The following is a 20,992-nucleotide window of genomic DNA, read 5'->3' on the forward strand; positions in this document are numbered from 1 at the left end:
TGAATGTCCGTGAAAAGGGTGAAGTGATCCAGTACTTTAGAAATGTTTACATTAAACTTCTTCTTCGTGCATGTGGCGTGCACAGCCTAAAGTTGTAGGCCGAGGGTAGACATCCAGGCCAGGGCAGCATCAGTAGCTGGGTGGATGGCCTTGATGCCACCAGGGAAAAGCCTCAGTGAGCGGTCATTCATTCACGAGGGATGTGTGGGATGGTCTGGTCTGGATATCAAGCAGGGCATTTAATGCACATTTACATTACTGTACTTGTGGAGCACTCACTCCTGGCCAAAGCTTCACGATGAAGTTCATTGATTTCAACATTCAGGTTTTGATCGTGGCACTTGCAAGATCTCCTATGTGCAACAGTGGTGCTTGTTAACAGTAAATAGGCTTGTTCGGGGAATGACGAAGGGTGTCAGATGGTCCTTCCGGCAGCTGTTCTTTTCTTCTCTTTCGGCATTCCGCTTTTAAAACTTTGATGCAGTGAGCATCCTACTTTACGTGGCTGTATTTTGTTCAAAGATTACTTTTTTTCCAATGAACCTGGAAATTCACGCGATGGAGATTTATACCTTCTCACAAACTCAATACAGCCCTATGTATTATACAACCAATGCAGAAGTCATGTTGGATACTTGGCTCCATTAGCCAGGGCACAGAACATATATTTCAAGAAGGCTAGAATACAACAACAGGGATGTAATGCTGAGGCTCTCTCTACAAGGTGCTGGTACAGGCCGCATTTGAAGTATTATGAGCAATTTTGCGCACCGTATCTGAGGAAGGATGTGCTGGCTCTGGAGAGGGTCCAGAGGAGGTTTACAAGAATGAGCCCAGGAATGAGGGGGTTAACAATAGACAATAGGTGCAGGAGGAGGCCATTCGGCCCTTCAAGCCAGCACCGCCATTCAATGTGATCATGGCTGATCATTCTCAATCAGTACCCCGTTCCTGCCTTCTCCCCATACCCCCTGACTCCGCTATCCTTAAGAGCTCTATCTAGCTCTCTCTTGAATGCATTCAGAGAATTGGCCTCCACTGCCTTCTGAGGCAGAGAATTCCATATGATGAGCATTTGACCACACTGGGCTTGTACTCACTGGAGTTTAGAAGGATGAGGGGGGACCTCATTGAAACTTACCGAGTGAAAGGCTTGGATAGAGTGGATGTTTCCATTAGTGGACGAGGACGAGAGGTCACAGCCTCAGATTAAAATACGTTCCTTGAGGAAGGAGATGAGGAGGAATTTCTTTAGTCAGAGTGTGGTGAATCTGTGGAATTCTTTGCCACAGAAGGCTGTGGAGGCCGAGTCAATGGATATTTTTAAGGCAGAAATAGATTCTTGTGAAGAAAGGAACTGCACATGCTGGTTTACATCGAAGGTAGACACAAAACGCTGGAGTAACTCAGTGGGACAGGCAGCATTGCCTGAGATGCTACCTGTCCCGCTGAGTTACTCCAGCATTTTGTGTCTACCTTGGAAAGATTCTTGATTAGTACGGGTGTCAGGGGTTATGGGGCAAAGGCAGGAGAATGGGGTTAGGAGGGAGAGACAGATCAGCCATGATTGAATGGCAGAGGAGACTTGATGGGCCGAATGACCTAATTCTGCTCCTATCACCTTTGACCTTATAACATGGGAGCAGAGAGATTGTGACGCATCTGTAGTAATAATTAGTCGGGAGCATTTCAGGAGCTGGAGTGTTTCATCTTATTCTGATTGCCTCGCGATAGAAGGATGTAGTTGCTGGGAATTGGGTGCAGAGAAGATTCACCGGGATGTAGCCTGTGATGGAGCACTTCAGTTGCTAGGAGACAATAAATCGTCTGCGCTTGTGTGGATAGACACAAAATGCTGTAGTAACTCAGCAGGCCAGGCAGCATCTCGGGAGAGAAGGAATGGGTGATGTTTTGGGTCGAGACCCTTCTTCAGACTGATGTCAGGGGAGGAGTTGTTTCCGAAGGGCCTTAAGCTAGGCTTAAGCTCAGGGGTGACCGCGCTTTTGGGGTTGCAGCTCCTAGACTGTGGAACAGCATCCCTCTCCCCATCAGAACTACCCCTTCCATTGACTCCTTTAAGTCCAGGCTCAAAACCTATTTCTACTCCCTAGCGTTTGAGGCCCTCTGAGGGGGCGCTGTGAACTGTTTATGTATGTGCTGTTATGTTTGTGTGCCATTGTATGTTCGTTCTTAGTACCTGAACTGGTGTACAGCACTTTGGTCAACGTGGGTTGTTTTTAAATGTGCTATACAAATAAAAATTGACTTGACTTGACTTGACTTTTTCCGCGCTGTATCTCCAAACTAAACCAAACGGAATAGTCCTCTAGTTAATTGTCAAACAAATGGGTCATAAAATCCTTCTTTATAAAAATCTCGCAATGTATCTATGAAGTAGATTATTTTTCCTCTGCTCATTAGTTTAAGGTGGGGGACATACCTGGGCATTGCAGCCGGAGCATGTTCACACCTTTCTCATTCCTAACTCAAAATCTGAAATCCACTGCACTATGAAAGACAGCATCCATCTTTAATTACTGCCCATGTAAACTCTGCCTCTCCAATGGGCAATGAATGAGAAGATGGTTGGGCTTGGATGTTACATTCCTGTCAGTTGAATTATTTGCTAACTCAGGAAGAAATGATCACCTGTGAAAGGTATCGGTGGGTTCCAGGGGCTGGTGGGCCACGGGCTGGTTTTATTCCCTTCCATGGGATCAGATTCTCAAAGATGTGATAATTGTTTGTGTTTATAGCAGAACAGAACAAGGAGATGTGGCCCGTGGAGCCTCAGAGAAGCCGTTCTTCCTCAGCGAGGGGGGATATCCTGCGTACCTCAAGGGACACCTCTGGGACTCTTTCAAACGTTACCAAACGCCAGCTGATGGTAAGTGTCTGTTCACTCAGTTTCACACTTCAATGGTGCAAAATGTTTATCTCTTTTCACTCCATAAGCATATTTCTAAGCAAAACAATACATACATTGAGATAGACAATAGACAATAGATAATAGGTGCAGGAGTAGGCCATTCAGCCCTTCGAGCCGGCACCGCCATTCAATGTGATCATGGCTGATCATTCTCAATCAGTACCCCGTTCCTGCCTTCTCCCCATACCCAATAGAGATCCTATACTTCTCAAATAACTCAGTTTTATGTTGCAAACTCTGTGAATTTTAAAAAGCTAGAATGTTCATATCTTCAGCAGACATGCATTATAGTTCTGTAGGTAGGAAAATAGCAATGAATGAGATTAATCTCTTGCAATAATTTTTTAATGTATTACCTTATGTGATGACGTCTGGTCACGTGTGTGACATTTTGGTTCACTATCCAAGGAATGGCCGAGAAGCAGCATGGCTGCCCGGGTATTGGATATTCATCCGGATAGAATCCACAAATTACTAATGCAAAGATTTTGAGATACAGAATAAACTTTTCTTTCATGGAAATTTTGTTTTTCATGGAATTTTTTTTTTTCAACTTGCATTCTTTTTTAACACATGCAGACGATGGGGATTTGCATTCTCTGACAAATTCAGGCCACGGACTGTTCTTTAGGGTCACAACCCCCCTCGTCAAACCACCCCAGCCCTCCCTGCTCCCCCGCCATCTGAAAGCAGGGTTTTCCTGTGAACGTCTTCATGAGAGAGTGGACTCTTATAAGTACCTGGGTGTTTACCTGAACAATAAACTGGACTGGACTGATAATAGTAATGCACTTTATAAGAAAGGCCAGAGCAGACTGTACCTGCTGAGGAGACTCGGGTCCTTTGGAGTGCAGGGGGCACTCCTGAGGATCGTCTTCGACACTGTGGTGGCATCAGCCATTTTCTATGGAGTGTTCTGCTGGAGCAGCAGCATCTCAACTGCTGACAGGAAGAGACTTGATAAACTGATCAAGAAGGCCAGCTCTGTCCTGGGATACTCCCTCGACTCAGTGCAGGCGGTGGGAGAGAGGAGGATGTTGGCAAAGTTAACATCGCTGCTGGACAACGACTCCCATCCCATGCAGGACACTCACTGCACTGAGCAGCTCCTTCAGTGATAGACCACTTCACCCCAAGTGTGTGGAGGAGAGATATCGAAGGTCCTTCCTTCCTGCTGCCGTCAGACTGCACAACCAGCAGTGCTCCCAGTAGACCAGTAAATAAAGATAATTACCATTATTTTAATTCTTTAATGAATACTTATTTATTTTTACTATCCGCTTTGCTGCTGTGACCCTGCAAATTTCCCCATTGTGGGACGAACAAAGTACTTCTTCTTCTTCTTCTTCTTCTTCTTCCTCTTCTTCTTCTTCTTATTATTATTATTATTTATTTTTTTATTATTTTTATTAATTATTATTTTTATTTATTAATTTTTTTATTAATTATTTTTATTATTATTATTATTTTTTATTTTTTATTCTTTTTATTGTTTTTTATTGTTTATTTATTATTTATTTATTATTTATTTATTATTTATTATTATTATTATTATTATTATACGGGCACTCCTTTCCCAGTCGCTGTCAAGCCCCCTTGACCTGAGAGCTCTTCATTCAACGTTGAGCTGTTTCTATTTCTCAGAATCTCAGTGCCTCCCATATTTAAAATGGAGCTGCGTTCTCGTAGAGAGACTGAGTGTGGAATTTGTTCTTCTCTCTGCAGCAAGAGTTCAGTCACCCAGTAGAAACCCTGGCTCTGACGGTGGAAGAAATAATCAACGTTCGTAAAGTCTTGGTCAAGGCTGAAATGGAAAAGTTTCTGCAAAACAAAGACCTTTACAACAGCCTGAAAAAGGGGAAGGTATGTACATTCCACACTTTTCGTGTTCACTCACGGTTCATCATTCATTCCCCACCGGTCGTTCTTGTGCATCACACATTTGTGTTGAAACATTGTCCCTCAACAGTCGTGCACCACAAATTCTTATGCAGTGTGTATACGTGGGAGCTGGGTGATTCCCTCTGCAGCTTCACACATCACGGGCGGGCACGGTGGCGCAGCGGTAGAGTTGCTGCCTCGCAGCACCAGAGACCCTGGTTTGATCCTGACTATGGGCGCTGTCTGTACGGAGTTTGTACGTTCTCCCCGTGACCTGTGCGGGTTTTCTCCAGGAGCACCGGTTTCGTCCCACCCTCAAAAGACGTGCAGGTTTGTCGGTTAATTGGCTTGGATAAAAATTGTGAATTGTGCCTAGTGTGTGTAGGATAGTGTTAGTGTGCGGGGATCGCTGGTCGGCATGGACTCGGTGTGCCGAAGGGCCTGTTTCTGCACTGTATTTCTAAACTAAATTAAACATCTTTGCTAACCAACTATGCACATAGAAACATAGTAAATGGGTGCAGGAGGAGGCCATTTGGCCCTTCGAGCCAGCACTGCCATTCATTGTGATCATGGCTGATCATCCACAATCAGTAACCTGTGTTTGCATTCTCCCCATATCCCTTGATTCCACTCTTTTAAACTCATCCAGTGAATTGGCCTCCACTGCCTTCTGTGGCAGAGAATTCCACAATTTTACAACTCTCTGGGTGAAAATGTTTTTTCTCACCTCAGTTTTAAATGGCCTCCTTTTTATTCTTAGACTGTGGCCTCTGGTGCTGGACTCCCCAACATTGGGAACATTTTTCCTGCATCAAGCTTGTCCAGTCCTTTTATAGCATTCCCACACACCCTCAGGTTCTGGATTTGGGATTGTTGTCACACGTTCCTGAGGCTGTACACTCAATGACAGCACTAACCGTGCTCACCAACCTAATTGTTTTGTGTAGAAAGCAAATGCAGATGCTGGTTTGAACCGAAGATAGACACAAAAAAACGAAGTAATTTGGCAGGTCAGACAGCATCTCTGGAGAAGAGGAATAGGTGACTTTTCGGGTCGAGACCCTTCTTCAGACCAAATGTTTGGCTGATTATTTGCCAAATTGTTGCCAGCTAATTGTTTTGCTCCTTGCATAACTTTATTTTGCTGATGACATTCTTAATAACGTGGTGTTAAACTAGAACAGATTTAGTATTTATGTAGAGTGGAAATAATTCCCTCGACTCTTAATATTTCTCCTAATTATAATGGTACCTTTCTGGCTAGTTTCAGGAAAAAAATTATACTCATTAATACTTTACCCTAAAAAAAACAATTCTCTCTCTCTCTCTCGCTCTCGCTCTCGCTCTTTCTCTTTCTCTTTCTCTCTCGCTCTCCCCCCAATAACTCCCATCCTGATCTCCAGAAATACTATTTATATACTCAGAAGATCATAAGTGACAGGAGCAGAATTAGGCCATTTGGCCCATCAAGTCTACTCTACCATTCAATCATGGCTGATCTGTCTCTCCATCCGAACCCCATTATCCTGCCTTCTCCCCATAACTCCCGACACCCATCCTAATCAAGAAACTCCTTGCTCCCTGCTTTACAATTGCAACCAAAAATGGTGAATGACCCTACAACATGCAGCACTTTCTAAGATTTATTTTCTAAATTGGAATTCTGTTAAAATGTTGATTATTTTGTGGGACATGGACTATTCATTGCTCATTCCCTAATTCCCTTTGAAAAGATAATGATGAGCTACCTTGTGAAGATGCTTCTGTGGCCTTGTTCATGGGGAAGTTCTCAGCTTTAGACCAGTGATAATGACATCATGGTTATATACTTCACATACCACCTTCAGTTTTAGTTTTAGAGATACAGCGTGGAAACAGGCCCTTTCTGTCCACCGGGTCCGCGCCAACCAGCGATCCCCGCACATTAACACTATCCTACACCCACTAGGGACAATTTTTACAATTACCAAGCCAATTAACCTACAAACCTGTACATCATCGGAGTGTGGGAGGAAACCGAAGATCTTGGAGAAAATCCATGCAGGTCACGGGGAGAACGTACAAACTCCGTACAGGCAGGACCCATAGTCGGGATCGAACCTGGGTCTCCGGCGCTGCATTCGCTGTAAGGCAGCAACGCCACCGTGACCGCCCACTTGGAATTAGTATTTGTTCCCTTTGTTCCCATTGTTCCCATTGCAGCCACTATCCTTGACTTAGTTGGTCGAGGTCAAGGGTTTCAGCGGTACTGTCAGAATAGCCTTTGATTAATTCCGGTGCATTGGGTAGATGGAAAACACTGCAACCTCACTGCACCAGTGGGACAGGAAAAATGATTTACAACAGTTGAATTCACCCACGCGTGCAGAGTATTCCATTGCACTGCTGATGTGCATTACAGTGTAGGAAGGAACTGCAGATGCTGGTTTCAACCGAAGATAGTCCCAGCGGGGCAGGCAGCCTCTCTGGAGAGAAGGAATGGGTGGCGTTTCGGGTCGAGATGCTTCTTCAGTCTGAAGAAGGGTCTTGACTCGAAACGTCACCCATTCCTCTCCAGAGATGCTGTCTACTGGGAGGTTCTACTGCAGTTGTACAGGGCATTGGTGAGACCGCACCTGGAGTATTGTGTGCAGTTTTGGTCTCCTAATCTGAGGAAAGACGTTCTTGCCTTAGAGAGAGTACAGAGAAGGTTCACCAGATTGATCCCTGGGATGGCAGGACTTTCATATGAAGAAAGACTGGATAGACTAGGCTTATACTCACTGGAATTTAGAAGACTGAAGGGAGATCTTATAGAAACATATAAAATTCTTAAGGGGTTGGAGAGGCTAGATGCGGGAAGATTGTTCCCGATGTTGGGGGAGTCCAGAACCAGGGGTCACAGCTTAAGGATAAGGGGGAAGTCTTTTAGGACCGAGATGAGAAAACATTTCTTCACACAGAGAGTGGTGAATCTGTGGAATTCTCTGCCACAGAAGGTAGTTGAGGCCAGTTCATTGGCTATATTTAAGAGGGAGTTAGATGTGGCCCTTGTGGCTAAAGGGATCAATGGGGTATGGAGAGAAGGCAGGTACAGGTTACTGAGCTGGATGATCAGCCATGATCATATTGAATGGCGGTGCAGGCTCGAAGGGCCGAATGGCCTACTCCTGCACCTATTTTCTATGTTTCTATGTTTCTGTCGTGCATTGTCGTGAGTTTGTTTTGAGGGGTTGTGATATCTTACCTTTTCCCTGCAGGTATGCTGTTGCTGTAAAACAAAGTTCCCCCTGTTCTCCTGGCCTTCCGCATGTCTCTTTTGCAAAAGGTAAACGTCTGCCAATGATTTTTTTCTCTCTCGTCTTTTTCACTGCAAGCGTACAGCGTAACATTTTAATCAAAGTATCTGAATCTACGGTCAGCATTCCAGTTAATCCACTGACTCAGTCAGGACAGAAGATGTATTGAAAAGGGGGGTGAAAAGAAAACTAAAGTGTAGGTGTATAGGTGAATTTAAATTCTGCTCTTTGCTCGTGTATTTCATAGAAAACCTTATACATTGTTAAAAAAACATTGTGTGTTATCTAGAAATCTATTCATTTTAGAAAAAAGACATGTAAATTTTCAAGACTGCAAAATAGACTGCTTCATTTCAAAATTTTTAAATTTTAACACCTTCTGATGTTGTGCATTATATGTAATTTTACCACAATTTATTCATGAATTGAATGATATTTAAGTACATGTAAAATGCATCCAGTGCCAGGATTGAACAAACGATAATAAGATTTAAAGACATATTCTTTCAGTTTAAAGCCTGCATTTTGAAGAAAATACACTGACTGAAAGAATAAAGTAGCATATGTCACAAATTATTTTTTAAAATACGTTAAAATGTTTAACCGTCTGTATAATCATTGAATGCTCGTTCAAATATTCTATTATCTAGCACTACTAAATTTTTTCCCACAGTTCAATCATATGTGTTTTATTTCTCGTAGGTCAGTTTGTGGTTCTTGCAGGTTGAAGGTAAGAATTGCAGCAATAATTAATTTCACCTTAGTCAAGTCAAATTTATTTGTCACATACACATACTCGATGTGCAGTGAAATGAAAGTGGCAATGCCTGCGGGTTGTGCACAAAAATAATTACAGTTACAGCATATAAATAAAGTTAATAAGTTACTAAACATAGCACAAAAAGTGTCGACAAAAATTTAGTCTCTGGGGTTATCAAAGTTGACAGTCCTGATGGCCTGTGGGAAGAAGCTCCGTCTCATCCTCTCCGTTTTCACAGCGTGACAGCGGAGGCGTTTGCCTGACCGTAGCATCTGGAACAGTCCGTTACTGGGGTGGCAGGGGTCCCTCATGATCTTGCTTGCTCTGGATCTGCACCTCCTGATGTATAGGTCCTGCAGGGGGACGAGTGTAGTTCCCATGGTGTGTTCTGCCGAACGCACTACTCTCTGCAGGGCCATCCTGTCCTGGGCAGAGCTGTTCCCAAACCAGACTGTAATGTTGCCGGACAGGATGCTCTCTACAGCCCCAGAGTAGAAGCAATGAAGGATCCTCAGCGACACTCTGAATTTCCTCAGTTGTCTAAGGTGGTAAAGGCGCTGCTTAGCCTTACCCACCAGTGCGGCAATGTGCGTTGCCCACGTCAGATCCTCTGCGATGCGGACTCCCAAGTATTTGAAACTGCTCACCCTATCCACAATAGACCCATTTATCTCCAGTGGCGTGTACATCTACTTATACATCGCTTCAGGAATTTGATCAATGAAATCTAAACTCTTTTTTTTGTTTGCTGAATTTCCTCTGGTTTGACATTCTATCAATTCTGTAGATTGGTTGTAGGCTCGACAACATCTGTAATTATTTTTTAAAACCTAAGAATTAGTGGGAGGAAAAAGAATGTCAGTGCAGGTAGTGACAGAGGATGGAAAATCATCTACAATAACCTCATCTACTGTATCCGCTGTTCTAGGTGTGGACTCCTGTATCTCGGTGATTTTGTTAGCTGTAGTTAGGTGAGAACGAAAAGCTGGTGGGACTAAGGTGGGGGAGGGATGGAGAGAGAGGGATGGAGAGAGAGGGAATGCAGGGGTTACTTGAAGTTAGAGAAATCAATATTCATACCACTTGAATGTGGTATGTAAGCTGCCCAAGCGAAATATTAGATGCTGTTCCTCCAATTTGCATTTAGCCTCCCTCTGGCAATCGAGGAGACCCAGGACAGAAAGGTCAGTGTAAAGGACAGGAATTAAAGTGTTTAGCAACCGGGAGATCAGGTAGATCCAGGCGGACTGAGCGATGGTGTTCAGCGAAACGATCACCCAGTCTATGTTTGGTTTCGCTGATGTATAAGAGTCCACATCTTGAACAACGGATACAGTAGACAAGGTTTGAGGAGGTGCAAGTGAATCTCTGCCTAACCTGAAAGGACAGTCGGGGTTCCTGGACTTACACTTGTATCTGTCGAAGATCCATCTTTGCTTGAGTAGCTGGTCGAATCAACAAGAGTTTGAGCATTCCTCAACAGAATGACACTTCTAAAGAGTGCACTTGTTTGGGAACAGTAGAGTCATTCAAGATCAATATTTACTGGTATTAGATCACACCGGAATGAAATTTTGATCAACAGCTATAAAAGTTTATCAATGAAAATAATACAGATTTGTTGGTTTAATTGGGCAGATTCGTTAAAAGTAGAGAACATTTCTTAAGATGTCTCTTATTTGAATGAAGGTTGTAGGAGGGAATTTTGAGCTATTTTGTGCTATACCTGTGTCAGATATAGGGTACAATACAATATACAACATATCTTTATTGTCATTGTGCAGGGGTACAACGAGATTGGGAATGCGCCTCCCATACGATGCAATAATTTAATTAGCTAGTCAGTACCTGTATAGTGCAAAATTCCCTCCTGCTTCAACTGAAAACATTATGCATTTATAGTTTAATTCAAGTAAACCCACTCAAAATGATGCACTGTTCCATTTGGACAAGCAGGAGTCATATTCTGTAGCAGTTATGTCCTTGTTCCTGGAATCACAACCTGAAGCTTTTTTATATTAGGGACATTTCTCAGTTTGAGAAACAGTTTGGGGGCAAAAAGATCCCGCTTTGTTCTAGATAGTTGGAAACTACTTCTATTAATGCATGAGTTAAGCACATACTTAAGTGTTGGGGGAAAAAAGATACCTGAGGGATGAGAGAAAACAGTTAACGAGTAGCAGTGGTGATCTGTGGTGAATCCACTGCTGTGTGAGTTGGGATTGGAAAGCTACGTGAGAGGGGATGGTTTGCAGAGTTGTGAGGAGGAGGAGGAGGAGGAGGAGGAGGATGGGATTGTCCATTTCAAGCTGGCGTAGACTTGATAAACTCAATGCCCTCCTCCTGTCCAGAACCAGTCGCTGATTCCATTTATTTTCTACAGATTAAGATACCTTCCAAGAAAATGGCCCATATACCCGTCTACACGCTGGGCTTTGAGAACATCCAAGCAATTAGTCAGACAAAAATGGCCCTGGCAAAAGGCTTCTTCCAATCTCAGTAAGTGTCTTGAACTCTGCTATGTTGAATGTTGAAGTTTGTGATGAACGACAGTTTATTAAGATAATGGAGAATGACGTAACTCTGACGATAATTACTTGCGTTCCGTTGCCAACACTGAAGCAGATGCGCTTTAGATGGATGGGCCTAATCTTAGTGAAACGAGATGAGTAAATTGCAACTCATCCTGGAGACTCATCCAAGAGGATCGAGGTTGCTTCCCACCAGCTATACATTAAACAAGCCGTGAAGATGGCTCCACTTGTGATATAAGATAACAACATACATTTGTATGAATTATATCAGTCGTGCTAGTTTATATGTGTCGGAAGGAACTGCAGATGCTGGTTTAAACCGAAGGTAGACACAAACAGCTGGAGTAACTCAGCGGGACAGGCAGCATCTCTGGGGAGAAGGAATGGGTGATGTAAGAAGGGTCTCAGCCCGAAACGTCACCCATTCCTTCTCCCCAGAGATGTTGCCTGTGTCCTTGAGTTACTCCAGCATTGTGTGTCAATCTTCTGCCAGTTTTCTGGCTGAGGTGCAGTGACTACAAATTTCAATTGTTCAGATGCAGTTTGCTGCAAGCAAATAGCTGCTTTATGAGATCATTTTCAAAGAATTTGAGCTGAGGTGATTCAGTAAAGAATTAAGGGTTACAATGATATGTAATATTGTTTCAGTCATTTTGTCAGTGAGGTTTAGGACAGAATGAGCAGCCACAGGGAAGAGTGCAAACAGATTATTGATTAGTACGGGTGTCAGGGGTTATGGGGAGAAGGCAGGAGAATGGGGTTGAGAGGGAGAGATAGATCAGCCATGATTGGATGGCGGAGTAGACTTGATGGACTGAATGGCCTAATTCTGCCCCATTTAGAACGGAGATGAGGAAGAACTTTTTCAGTCAGAGAGTGGTGAAGGTGTGGAATTCTCTGCCTCAGAAGGCAGTGGAGGCCAGTTCGTTGGATGCTTTCAAGAGAGAGCTGGATAGAGCTCTTAACGATAGCGGAGTGAGGGGGTATGGGGAGAAGGCAGGAACGGGGTACTGATTGAGAATGATCAGCCATGATCGCATTGAATGGCGGTGCTGGCTCGAAGGGCTGAATGGCCTACTCCTGCACCTATTGTCTATTGTCTATTGTCTATCGCTTATGGACTTATGAAAGCAGCTTCCAAGTAGCAGAACAGCTCAAGGTTAGTCCAATTTTTCAGGTGTATATTGGAGCTATTAACTTCATCATCATCAGGTGTTAAACCTGGGGATTCTCCGGTCATTAAGACAGAGCCTAAGCAGAAACAATCTTTGTTGTTTAAATGGACAACATTGGAGAGCTTTGGGGAATAAGTAAGAGAGATACTGAAGGCATTGCGGCTGTGGTGGGGCAAAGAGAAGGCCAAGTGGACCCGTTGTTATTCTCATTTGTTATCTTGTTTGTATCTTTAGAATATACTCGACCAAGGTGACCCGTTGGGCCCAAACCTCTCCTGCATTGGTGCAGCACCCTGTCCTCCCCACCTCCCCTCTCCCTTCTCCCCCACTTCCCCCCTCCCTCCTTCCTCCCCTCCCCCTCCCCTCCTTTTAAACTTTAAAATGTGAATAACTTTAAAACTATAAGACCGATTTCAATAAAACTACGCGCGTTATCACTAAAGTGACAATCGTGAGTAAGGTGGGCCTAAAATTGTCGCGCTATCGTGTACCGTTTTGGCTGACAATTTTAGGCCCACCTTACTCACAATTGTCAGTTTAGTGATAATGCACGTAGTTTTATTGAAATCGGTCTTGTAGTTTTAAAGTTATTCACATTTTAAAGTTTAAAAGAACGGGGGAAGGGGGCAGTGGGGGAGAGGGGAGGGGGGGAGAGGGGAGGGGGGGTGGAGGAGAGGGGGGAGGACAGGGTGCTGCACCAATGCAGGAGAGGTTTGGGCCCAACGGGTCACCTTGGTCGAGTATATTCTAAAGATACAAACAAGATAACAAATGAGAGTTTTAGTATATAGATGTTCACGTGGGTAGGTGGGAGAACATAGGACTAGGGAGGAAATAAAACTCAGAGGACAAAATAAAGGAAGCATTTCAAAACAATTTTACATTAAGCTAATGGTGTCATTATTGTCTGTCATCAGGAACAGTGCAGAATTGGAATTGGATTTTGTTTAATGCCTGGAAATCCAAATTAATGCCATTGATATATCGAGGGAGAAAATGTATTCATAGTGTACAGCGTGATTATTTCCCTGCAGGAAATATTGGGTTTCGATTTGAGAATACTTGAAAATGGAAATAAATTCCCTGTGGTGTGAGGTGTTCTGGCCTCTAATTTTACATGAGGTTACAAAGGAGGTCTGCTCTGCTCTGGCCAGAGTCTGGCAGTATTCAGGATTTTTATTTGAAGAGAGGATTGCAATACATTTGAGGCTGATTTTGAATTTATGAATTGCTAAATACTCTTCTTGCTGTAGGCTGCTGCTACTGTTCCAGATGTATAAGAAGTACCAGAAACTCTGCTCAAAAGGCCTTGTATCTAAAATGATCCATTTAGTTCTATGGCTCTAGTTCTGTTTAGAGAACAGGCCCTTCGGCCCACCGAATCGCCACCGACCAGCGATCCCTGCACATTAACACTAGGGGCAATTTTATATTTATAAATTAAATATTATAATAATATTTATAATATTTTATATACATACCAAGCCAATTAACCTACAAACCTGTACGTCTTTGGAGTGTGGGAGGAAACTGAAGATCTCGGAGAAAACCCACGCAGGTCACGGGGAGAATGTACAAACTCTGTACAGACAGCACCCGTAGCTGGGATTGAACCCGGATCTCTGGCACTGAAAGGCAGCAACTCTACCGCTGCGCCACCATGCTTGCCCTGATATCGACTCTAATATTGACATTAAAATATCTCTGTCACAACCTTTAGCTGTTGATAAACAGTCTCACTGTCCTCTGTGTATCAAAACTTACCCATTCATAACATTTAACTTATTTCAGTGGAATATCTTCATTCTGACAGTTTGACCTGTGCAGACGTAGGTGACTTGCATGCCCATTTTGTTTTTGCGTTTCTGGGTGCTTGATGTGAGTGAAATATCCTCCAAGTCAGAGTGCTGGTGACGGAAGATCCTGATGTTTCTTCTCTCAGAGTCTTTTGGATTCTTTTGTGTTGCAGGTCGCTGAGGAATCTGAGTAACCGGTCAGTCGAACAGGAATTCCCGCACCTTTACGCACACGGCTGTAGCTTCAAAGATGTCTGTGCCGAATGCACAAAATTTGTTGCGGATGTCATTAACTCCAGTAGAAAAAGTATGGACCTCCTGAACAATACTCCTTCCAGGAGAGTGCAGTCGATGTATGTGTGCTCTACAAGGTCCTGAAGAAAGCAAAAGCAACAACGGATTGTGTTATAATCACCGCGAGATGTCCAGCTAAAGTTGTCAGAGGTCACACGGCATCAGCTGCTGCTACTTCCTAAACTAACAGGACGCAGTGCATCATGGGTGTGCCCTGTTCATTCTGATCAACCGCTAACATGACATACGGCAAGGATGAGGGATGCAAAATGGACTAGAGTTTCTAGAAGTCATATTTAACATGCTCATGGTCAAACACTGTTAACGTTGATGCAAGAGGTTGCTGCTGGATGCACGTAGGGCTTTGTGGGAGTTCTTGGATTTGGAGACTTGGCCTTTTGTTTTTGAGATGGCGGTGTGTTCCTAAAGTTGCATTCTTGCTGCCAACCAAAGCTAACCAGGGAGATTGTAGAGGTGAAAATTTTGAATATTCGAAACACCTCCATCTTGTTCTTCCAACCAGGTCAGGTTGGAAGCAGAAGGTTGGAAATCCTTGTCTTTTTCTACCCCTATTTTAATTACAATTGATTTCTTATTCCTTTCTCAGTTTTTAATCTTCTTGCTATAATCTCTAATCACTAACAGCTTTGTTTCCTGGAAATAAAATCGTCTGCTGCAATTTTCAAATACTGTAATATTGGAAACTTTATTATGCCTTATACTGGAGAGTATTTCTTGGGTTTGTGTCTAAAACTAGCACAGCAACTCATTATTTATTACAGGTATCACAAAATGCTGGAGTAACTCAGCAGGTCAGGCAGCATCTCTGGGGAGAAGAAATGGGGGACGTTTCGGGTCGAGACCCTTCTTCAGACCCGAAACGTCACCCATTCCTTCAGAGATGCTGCCTGACCTACTGAGTTACTCTAGCAATTTGTGATACCTTCGATTTGTACCAGCATCTGCAGTTATTTTCCTACATTATTTATTACAGATCAAACCATAGATTTTGTATAAATTGGGTACCAGTGCAATTCTCAAATTGTTGTCCCCGCCAATTGAAACATTGGGTTGATATTTCTCCGCATTGTGCTGTGGTGGGGCACAAGATCTATCACAGTACAATAAAGTGTAGGAAAAAAACTGCAGATGCTGGTACAAATCGAAGGTAGACACTAAAAATGCTGGGGTAACTCAGCAGGTCAGGCAGCATCTCTGGAGAGAAGGAATGGGTGACGTTTCGGGTCGAGACCCTTCTTCAGACTGATGTCAGGGGAGGGGCGGGACATTGCCTGACATCGGTCTGAAGAAGGGTCGAGACCCGAAACGTCACCCATTCCTTCTCTCCCGAGATGCTGCCTGTCCCGCTGAGTTACTCCAGCATTTTGTGTCTACAGTATCGGAATGTACACTGCTTTAGGAGAGGCTCTGAAGATTCTTATATTTTACATTCTTGGTTCTGTTGTGCTTCGGCGAACACAGAATAAATTACGTAGCATTGAGCTGTACCCCAGATAAAGGAGTGATATTAGGAAAGACGGGTTGAAATTCAAAGTGGTTTATTATAATCTGAACAGTTACTTAATTTGCTGAGCCTTAAGAACAAATTGGGCATCCCTTTGGCTGGCTTCTGCAGTTCCAACTAATATACATCTTGCTGTGCAATTTGATGTCCATGATGTGGACTTGGCTATCATTGTGCAGAAAAAAACCTTCTATTCTATGCTGCATTAGCAAGGATCCCATTTCGGTGGAGAAGCTTTTGGATAAGTGCACTATCAATGAGCTCTGAATTTGTGAGTTACAAGAACCGTTGCTTATTTTTTTAATTGTTCTACATCAAGTTTTAAAGCTCTTCTATGTTTTTAAACATCTATTTTTCTTTGGGATGTGTAAAACAGTCGGCAGCAGGCTACCTTTAATGTTTCTTCAGTATTTTTCTGCATCATCTGGTATTGGTTATTCAAAATTTCACAGTGATATGAAATAGGCATTGATTATTGATGAAGCTAAATATGGAAAATGGTTATCTTGGTCTCTCAAAATAATTTAAGATCTAAATGATTTTGTATGCAAGTTCAACATAATATCAACATAATACTCTTGAATCGTCTTTGTCCAAAACCCAGACCACCAATACTCAAACTACAGTGGTTTCGGTTGATCGTCTCCTGTGACCTTCATTTGTTTATTGCATTTGGAGAACATCAGGCAGTAAATGGAAAGAGATGAGACACTGAGAATGCTGTGCTTTCAGTATTTCAACCAGGACGTGTACTATCTGTGCATGGTCCAAGTATACAGTCACGAAAAGTGTCAACTCCAAGAGGAGGAAAGGAAACATAGACATTTTAAAGTGGAGCAGTCGTACTTCAGAGTAAAGCTCTTCCCTATTAATTATTTGGACATTTTTTTAAGGATGAGGAATAAATTAACGATGGAGTTGAAACTTAAATGATCAAGGGAGCAGCTTTAAAGAAAGGTGGAACATTGCACGTTTAATTGTTTATAAAATTACCTGATAGTGCCAGTTCAGCTTTTCAGATGCTAGATATTTGAATTGAGATTTTCAGAGTGCCTTGGATTGTCATTACAACTGATGCAAAATATTTTATACTTCCCGAATGAACATTTAAAAAATTGATGCAGTTATTGGACTCTGGCAACTATTGTTTGTCTTTGATTCTGCTCTGGTATAATGCTTCACATTAGTCTTTCTGCATGATTAAAATATTTGACCACAGTGACCCGGAAAAACAGTGCATGATGGCAGAATTTAAAGAGTTTGGAGAGTTTTTGATTAAGATTATTGACAAAGTCACTGTGGCATCTGATCACCCTTTGCTTCATGCAATGCATGCTGCAGGACAGACACCAGGGCAGTGCAACGGCAACTGAATATCACACCTACAGGATACATCTCCACAAGACGAGGCCCATAGGTAAATCTTGGGATTGCAGGAATGAAGCCTTCACCACGACTTCAAAATCTCTTTACATTTAAAGGTCAAACAGTCTCCATCTATGTTAATAATATGCATAGACCTTCAATTTTCATCCAGGTATCTATTCAAAGCAATACAGTACACAAACAATCTCAGAAATCATAATGCATAATGAGCATCTTTTTATTATGAATAAAATTATTTATCAATACACTAACCCCTGGACTGATGGGATGTGTGTTGTGTGTACAGTGACTGGGTTGCAGTCAAATAGCATGTTAAATAATAGAATATATGAGAAATAAGAAGTAAAGATTTTATAAAGTATATGCCGTTAAATATAATGTAAAAAGTATTTCATAAATACCTTTCCCTGTAAATACAAGTTCTATTTACTGTAAAATTCAATAAATTGTGCAAACTATTCCAAGACCATGTTTTTTTTTAAACTTAAAATGCTTAGCAAATACGGGACATTGTTAATAACTTATTTGCATTTGTGTTTGCAAACAAAAACAACAGAGATGTTGGTAATTAAAAATAAACTGTGCTGAAAATAATCAGCAGATCTGACGGCATCTGCAGGGAATGAAGTGGGCAGAGAAGTGGTAGATGGAGTATAGTGTAGCAAAGTGTGGAGCCATGCATTTTGGTAGCAGGAATAAAGGCGTAGACCATTTTCTAAATGGGGAGAGAATCTAGAAATCGGAGGTGTAGAGGGACTAGGGAGTGCTGGTGCAGGATTCCCAAAAGACAGTGTAATTTAAGATAAGGCAATGAGCCCAAAGTCACACAAGTGAACTGAAAAGCACCAGACTAAGGTTGTGCAAAATACCAACATAAATCAATTTACAGTTTAGCACCCCTTGTCCCCACAGGCTTACTCCATCATTTAATAAAATAATGATGCTGATCTGACTGTTATTTCTTCTCTGTAAGTCGACCTGTCAGCAGTATTTTTATCACCTTCTTGCTTATCGAGAATCTATCTACCTCTACTTTGAAAATTATCAAAGAGTTTCATTGAAGAAGAGAGCTTCAAAGGCTCGCATCATGCGGTCTTAAATGATGGCGCGGTGGCGCAGCGGTAGAGTTGCTGCCTTACAGCGAATGCAGCGCCGTCAGAGACTCAGGTTCGATCCCGACTACGGGCGCCGTCTGTACGGAGTTTGTACGTTCTCCCCGTGACCTACGTGGGTTTTCTCCGACATCTTCGGTTTCCTCCCACACTCCAAAGACGTATAGGTATGTAGGTTATACATTGTCCCTAGTGTGTGTAGGATAGTGTTAATGTGCGGGGATCGCTGGGCGGCGCCGACTCGGTGGCCTGAAGGGCCTGTTTCCGCGCTGTATCTCTGAATCTAAAAAAAAAATGACCCCCCATAAGAATAAACATCCTCCACATCTCTCCACATGCTCTAGGGATCTTCAGTAGTTCAAGTCCTCTCTCACTCTTTAGTCCTTAGACCAGCAGATAAGACCTAGCATGTTCAACCTGTTAAGAGAGCCTATATTTGTACATAATACTGCAAATCTGGTTGCACCAAGGCCCCACGTAACAGAAGCAAAACCCCCCTGATCCCCAAACAATCAATTAAAACTTTCTGTTAGTTTTTCTATAAGAAATTAACTGCAGATGCTGGTACAAATCGATTTATTACCAAAATGCAGGAGTAACTCAGCAGGTCAGGCAGCATCTCGGGAGAGAAGGAATGGGTGACGTTTCGGGTCGAGACCCTTCTTCAGACTGATGTCAGGGGGGCGGGACAAAGGAAGGATATAGGTGGAGACAGGAAGATAGAGGGAGATCTGGGAAGGAGGAGGGGAAGGGAGGGACAGAGAAACTATCTAAAGTTGGAGAAGTCAATGTTCATACCACTGGGCTGCAAACTGCCAGGCGAAATATGAGGTGCTGTTCCTCCAATTTCCGGTGGACCTCACTATGGCACTGGAGGAGGCCCATGACAGAAAGGTCAGACTGGGAATGGGAGGGGGAGTTAAAGTGCTCGGCCACCGGGAGATCAGTTTGGTTAATGCGGACCGAGCGCAGGTGTTCAGCGAAGCAATCGCCGAGCCTGCGCTTGGTTTCGCCGATGTAAATAAGTTGACATCTAGAGCAGCGGATGCAATAGATGAGGTTGGAGGAGGTGCAGGTGAACCTTTGTCTCACCTGGAAAGACTGTTTGGGTCCTTGGATGGAGTTGAGGGGGGAGGTAAAGGGAAGGGTGTTGCATCTCGTGCGGTTGCAGGGGAAAGTGCCCGAGGATGGGGTGGTTTGGGTAGGAAGGGACGAGTGTACCAGGGAGTTACTGAGGGAACGGTCTCTGCGGAACACAGAGAGGGGAGGGGATGGGAAGATATGGCCAGTGGTGGGGTCCCGTTGTAGGTGACGGAAATGTTGGTGGATGATATGTTGGATCCGCTGGCTGGTGGGGTGGAAGGTGAGAACGAGGGGGATTCTGTCCTTGTTGCGAGTGGGGGGAGGGGGAGCAAGAGCGGAGCTGCGGGATGTAGAAGAGACCCTAGTGAGAGCCTCATCTATAATGGAGGAGGGGAAGCCCCGTTTTCTGTTAGTTTTTCTATTTACTTGCTTTACCTGCGCACTAGTGTTTTGAGGATCGTGGTGGGATCTGCATCTCAGAGCTCTGCCGCCCCTCACCTGTTTAATTAATGATGTTTTTTGTTTTTTTTCCTGCCAAAATGAACAATTACAATTTTATCCACATTCTATCACATTTACCAAATCTTTGCAGTCACATAACCTATCTATATATCCTTTTCGTAGCCCACCTTGTCTTCTTCATAACTTTCTTTCCTACCTGATTTTGCATCATCAGCAAATCTAGCAACTATGCCTGTGCCTTATCCAAGGACCTTATGATGTAGATTGTTTACATTTTCATCTAGTTTATTTTTAGTTTTAGTTGGTGGAGCGGGAGCATGTGGCCGCTGGCTGGGTAAGGTCACGTGGGGCGGTGACGTCACCCTTTGTCCCTTATTTGGGAGTGAGGAAGTTGGCAACCCGACTAATACGGGACAAGGACGGTCCCGTACGGGACAAACTAATTTAGCCCAAAATACGGGATGTCCCGGCTAATACGGGACAGTTGGCAACCCTATCAATACCACTGATGTGAGACTCACTGGCTTATCATTCCCTGGATCACCGCTACATCACTTGAACACAGGAACAACGCTGGCCACTGTCCAGTCCACTGAGGCCTTGCCTGTGGCTCAAGACAATACAAAGATCTTCATTAAGGCTCTTGCAATCTCCCATCTTGCCTCTCTCAATAACCTGGAATAGATCTCATAACCCCAGGGATTTTTCCACTTTAAATTATCCTCCTTTTGTGGCAGCACAGTAGTGCAGTGGTAGAGATCCGGGTTCGATCCT

At 43.3% G+C, this 20,992-nt stretch overlaps 1 protein-coding gene across 1 annotated transcript in view; it reads left to right on the forward strand.

Annotated features, from left to right (window-relative positions):
• spire2 (spire-type actin nucleation factor 2) overlaps window positions 1–15,851 on the forward strand; it is a 101,463-nt gene extending 85,612 nt beyond the window's left edge. Inside the window, exons 13-18 of the mRNA XM_078401560.1 lie at window positions 2,757–2,887; window positions 4,655–4,792; window positions 8,053–8,120; window positions 8,794–8,821; window positions 11,235–11,350; window positions 14,530–15,851. Coding sequence (XP_078257686.1) covers window positions 2,757–2,887; window positions 4,655–4,792; window positions 8,053–8,120; window positions 8,794–8,821; window positions 11,235–11,350; window positions 14,530–14,734 — 686 coding nt within the window. The 3' untranslated portion in view covers window positions 14,735–15,851. The remainder of the gene's footprint in view (window positions 1–2,756; window positions 2,888–4,654; window positions 4,793–8,052; window positions 8,121–8,793; window positions 8,822–11,234; window positions 11,351–14,529) is intronic.
• Window positions 15,852–20,992: the final 5,141 nt, after the last annotated feature.

This window comes from Rhinoraja longicauda, chromosome 6, assembly GCF_053455715.1.
Source record: "Rhinoraja longicauda isolate Sanriku21f chromosome 6, sRhiLon1.1, whole genome shotgun sequence".
NCBI lineage: Eukaryota > Metazoa > Chordata > Chondrichthyes > Rajiformes > Arhynchobatidae > Rhinoraja > Rhinoraja longicauda.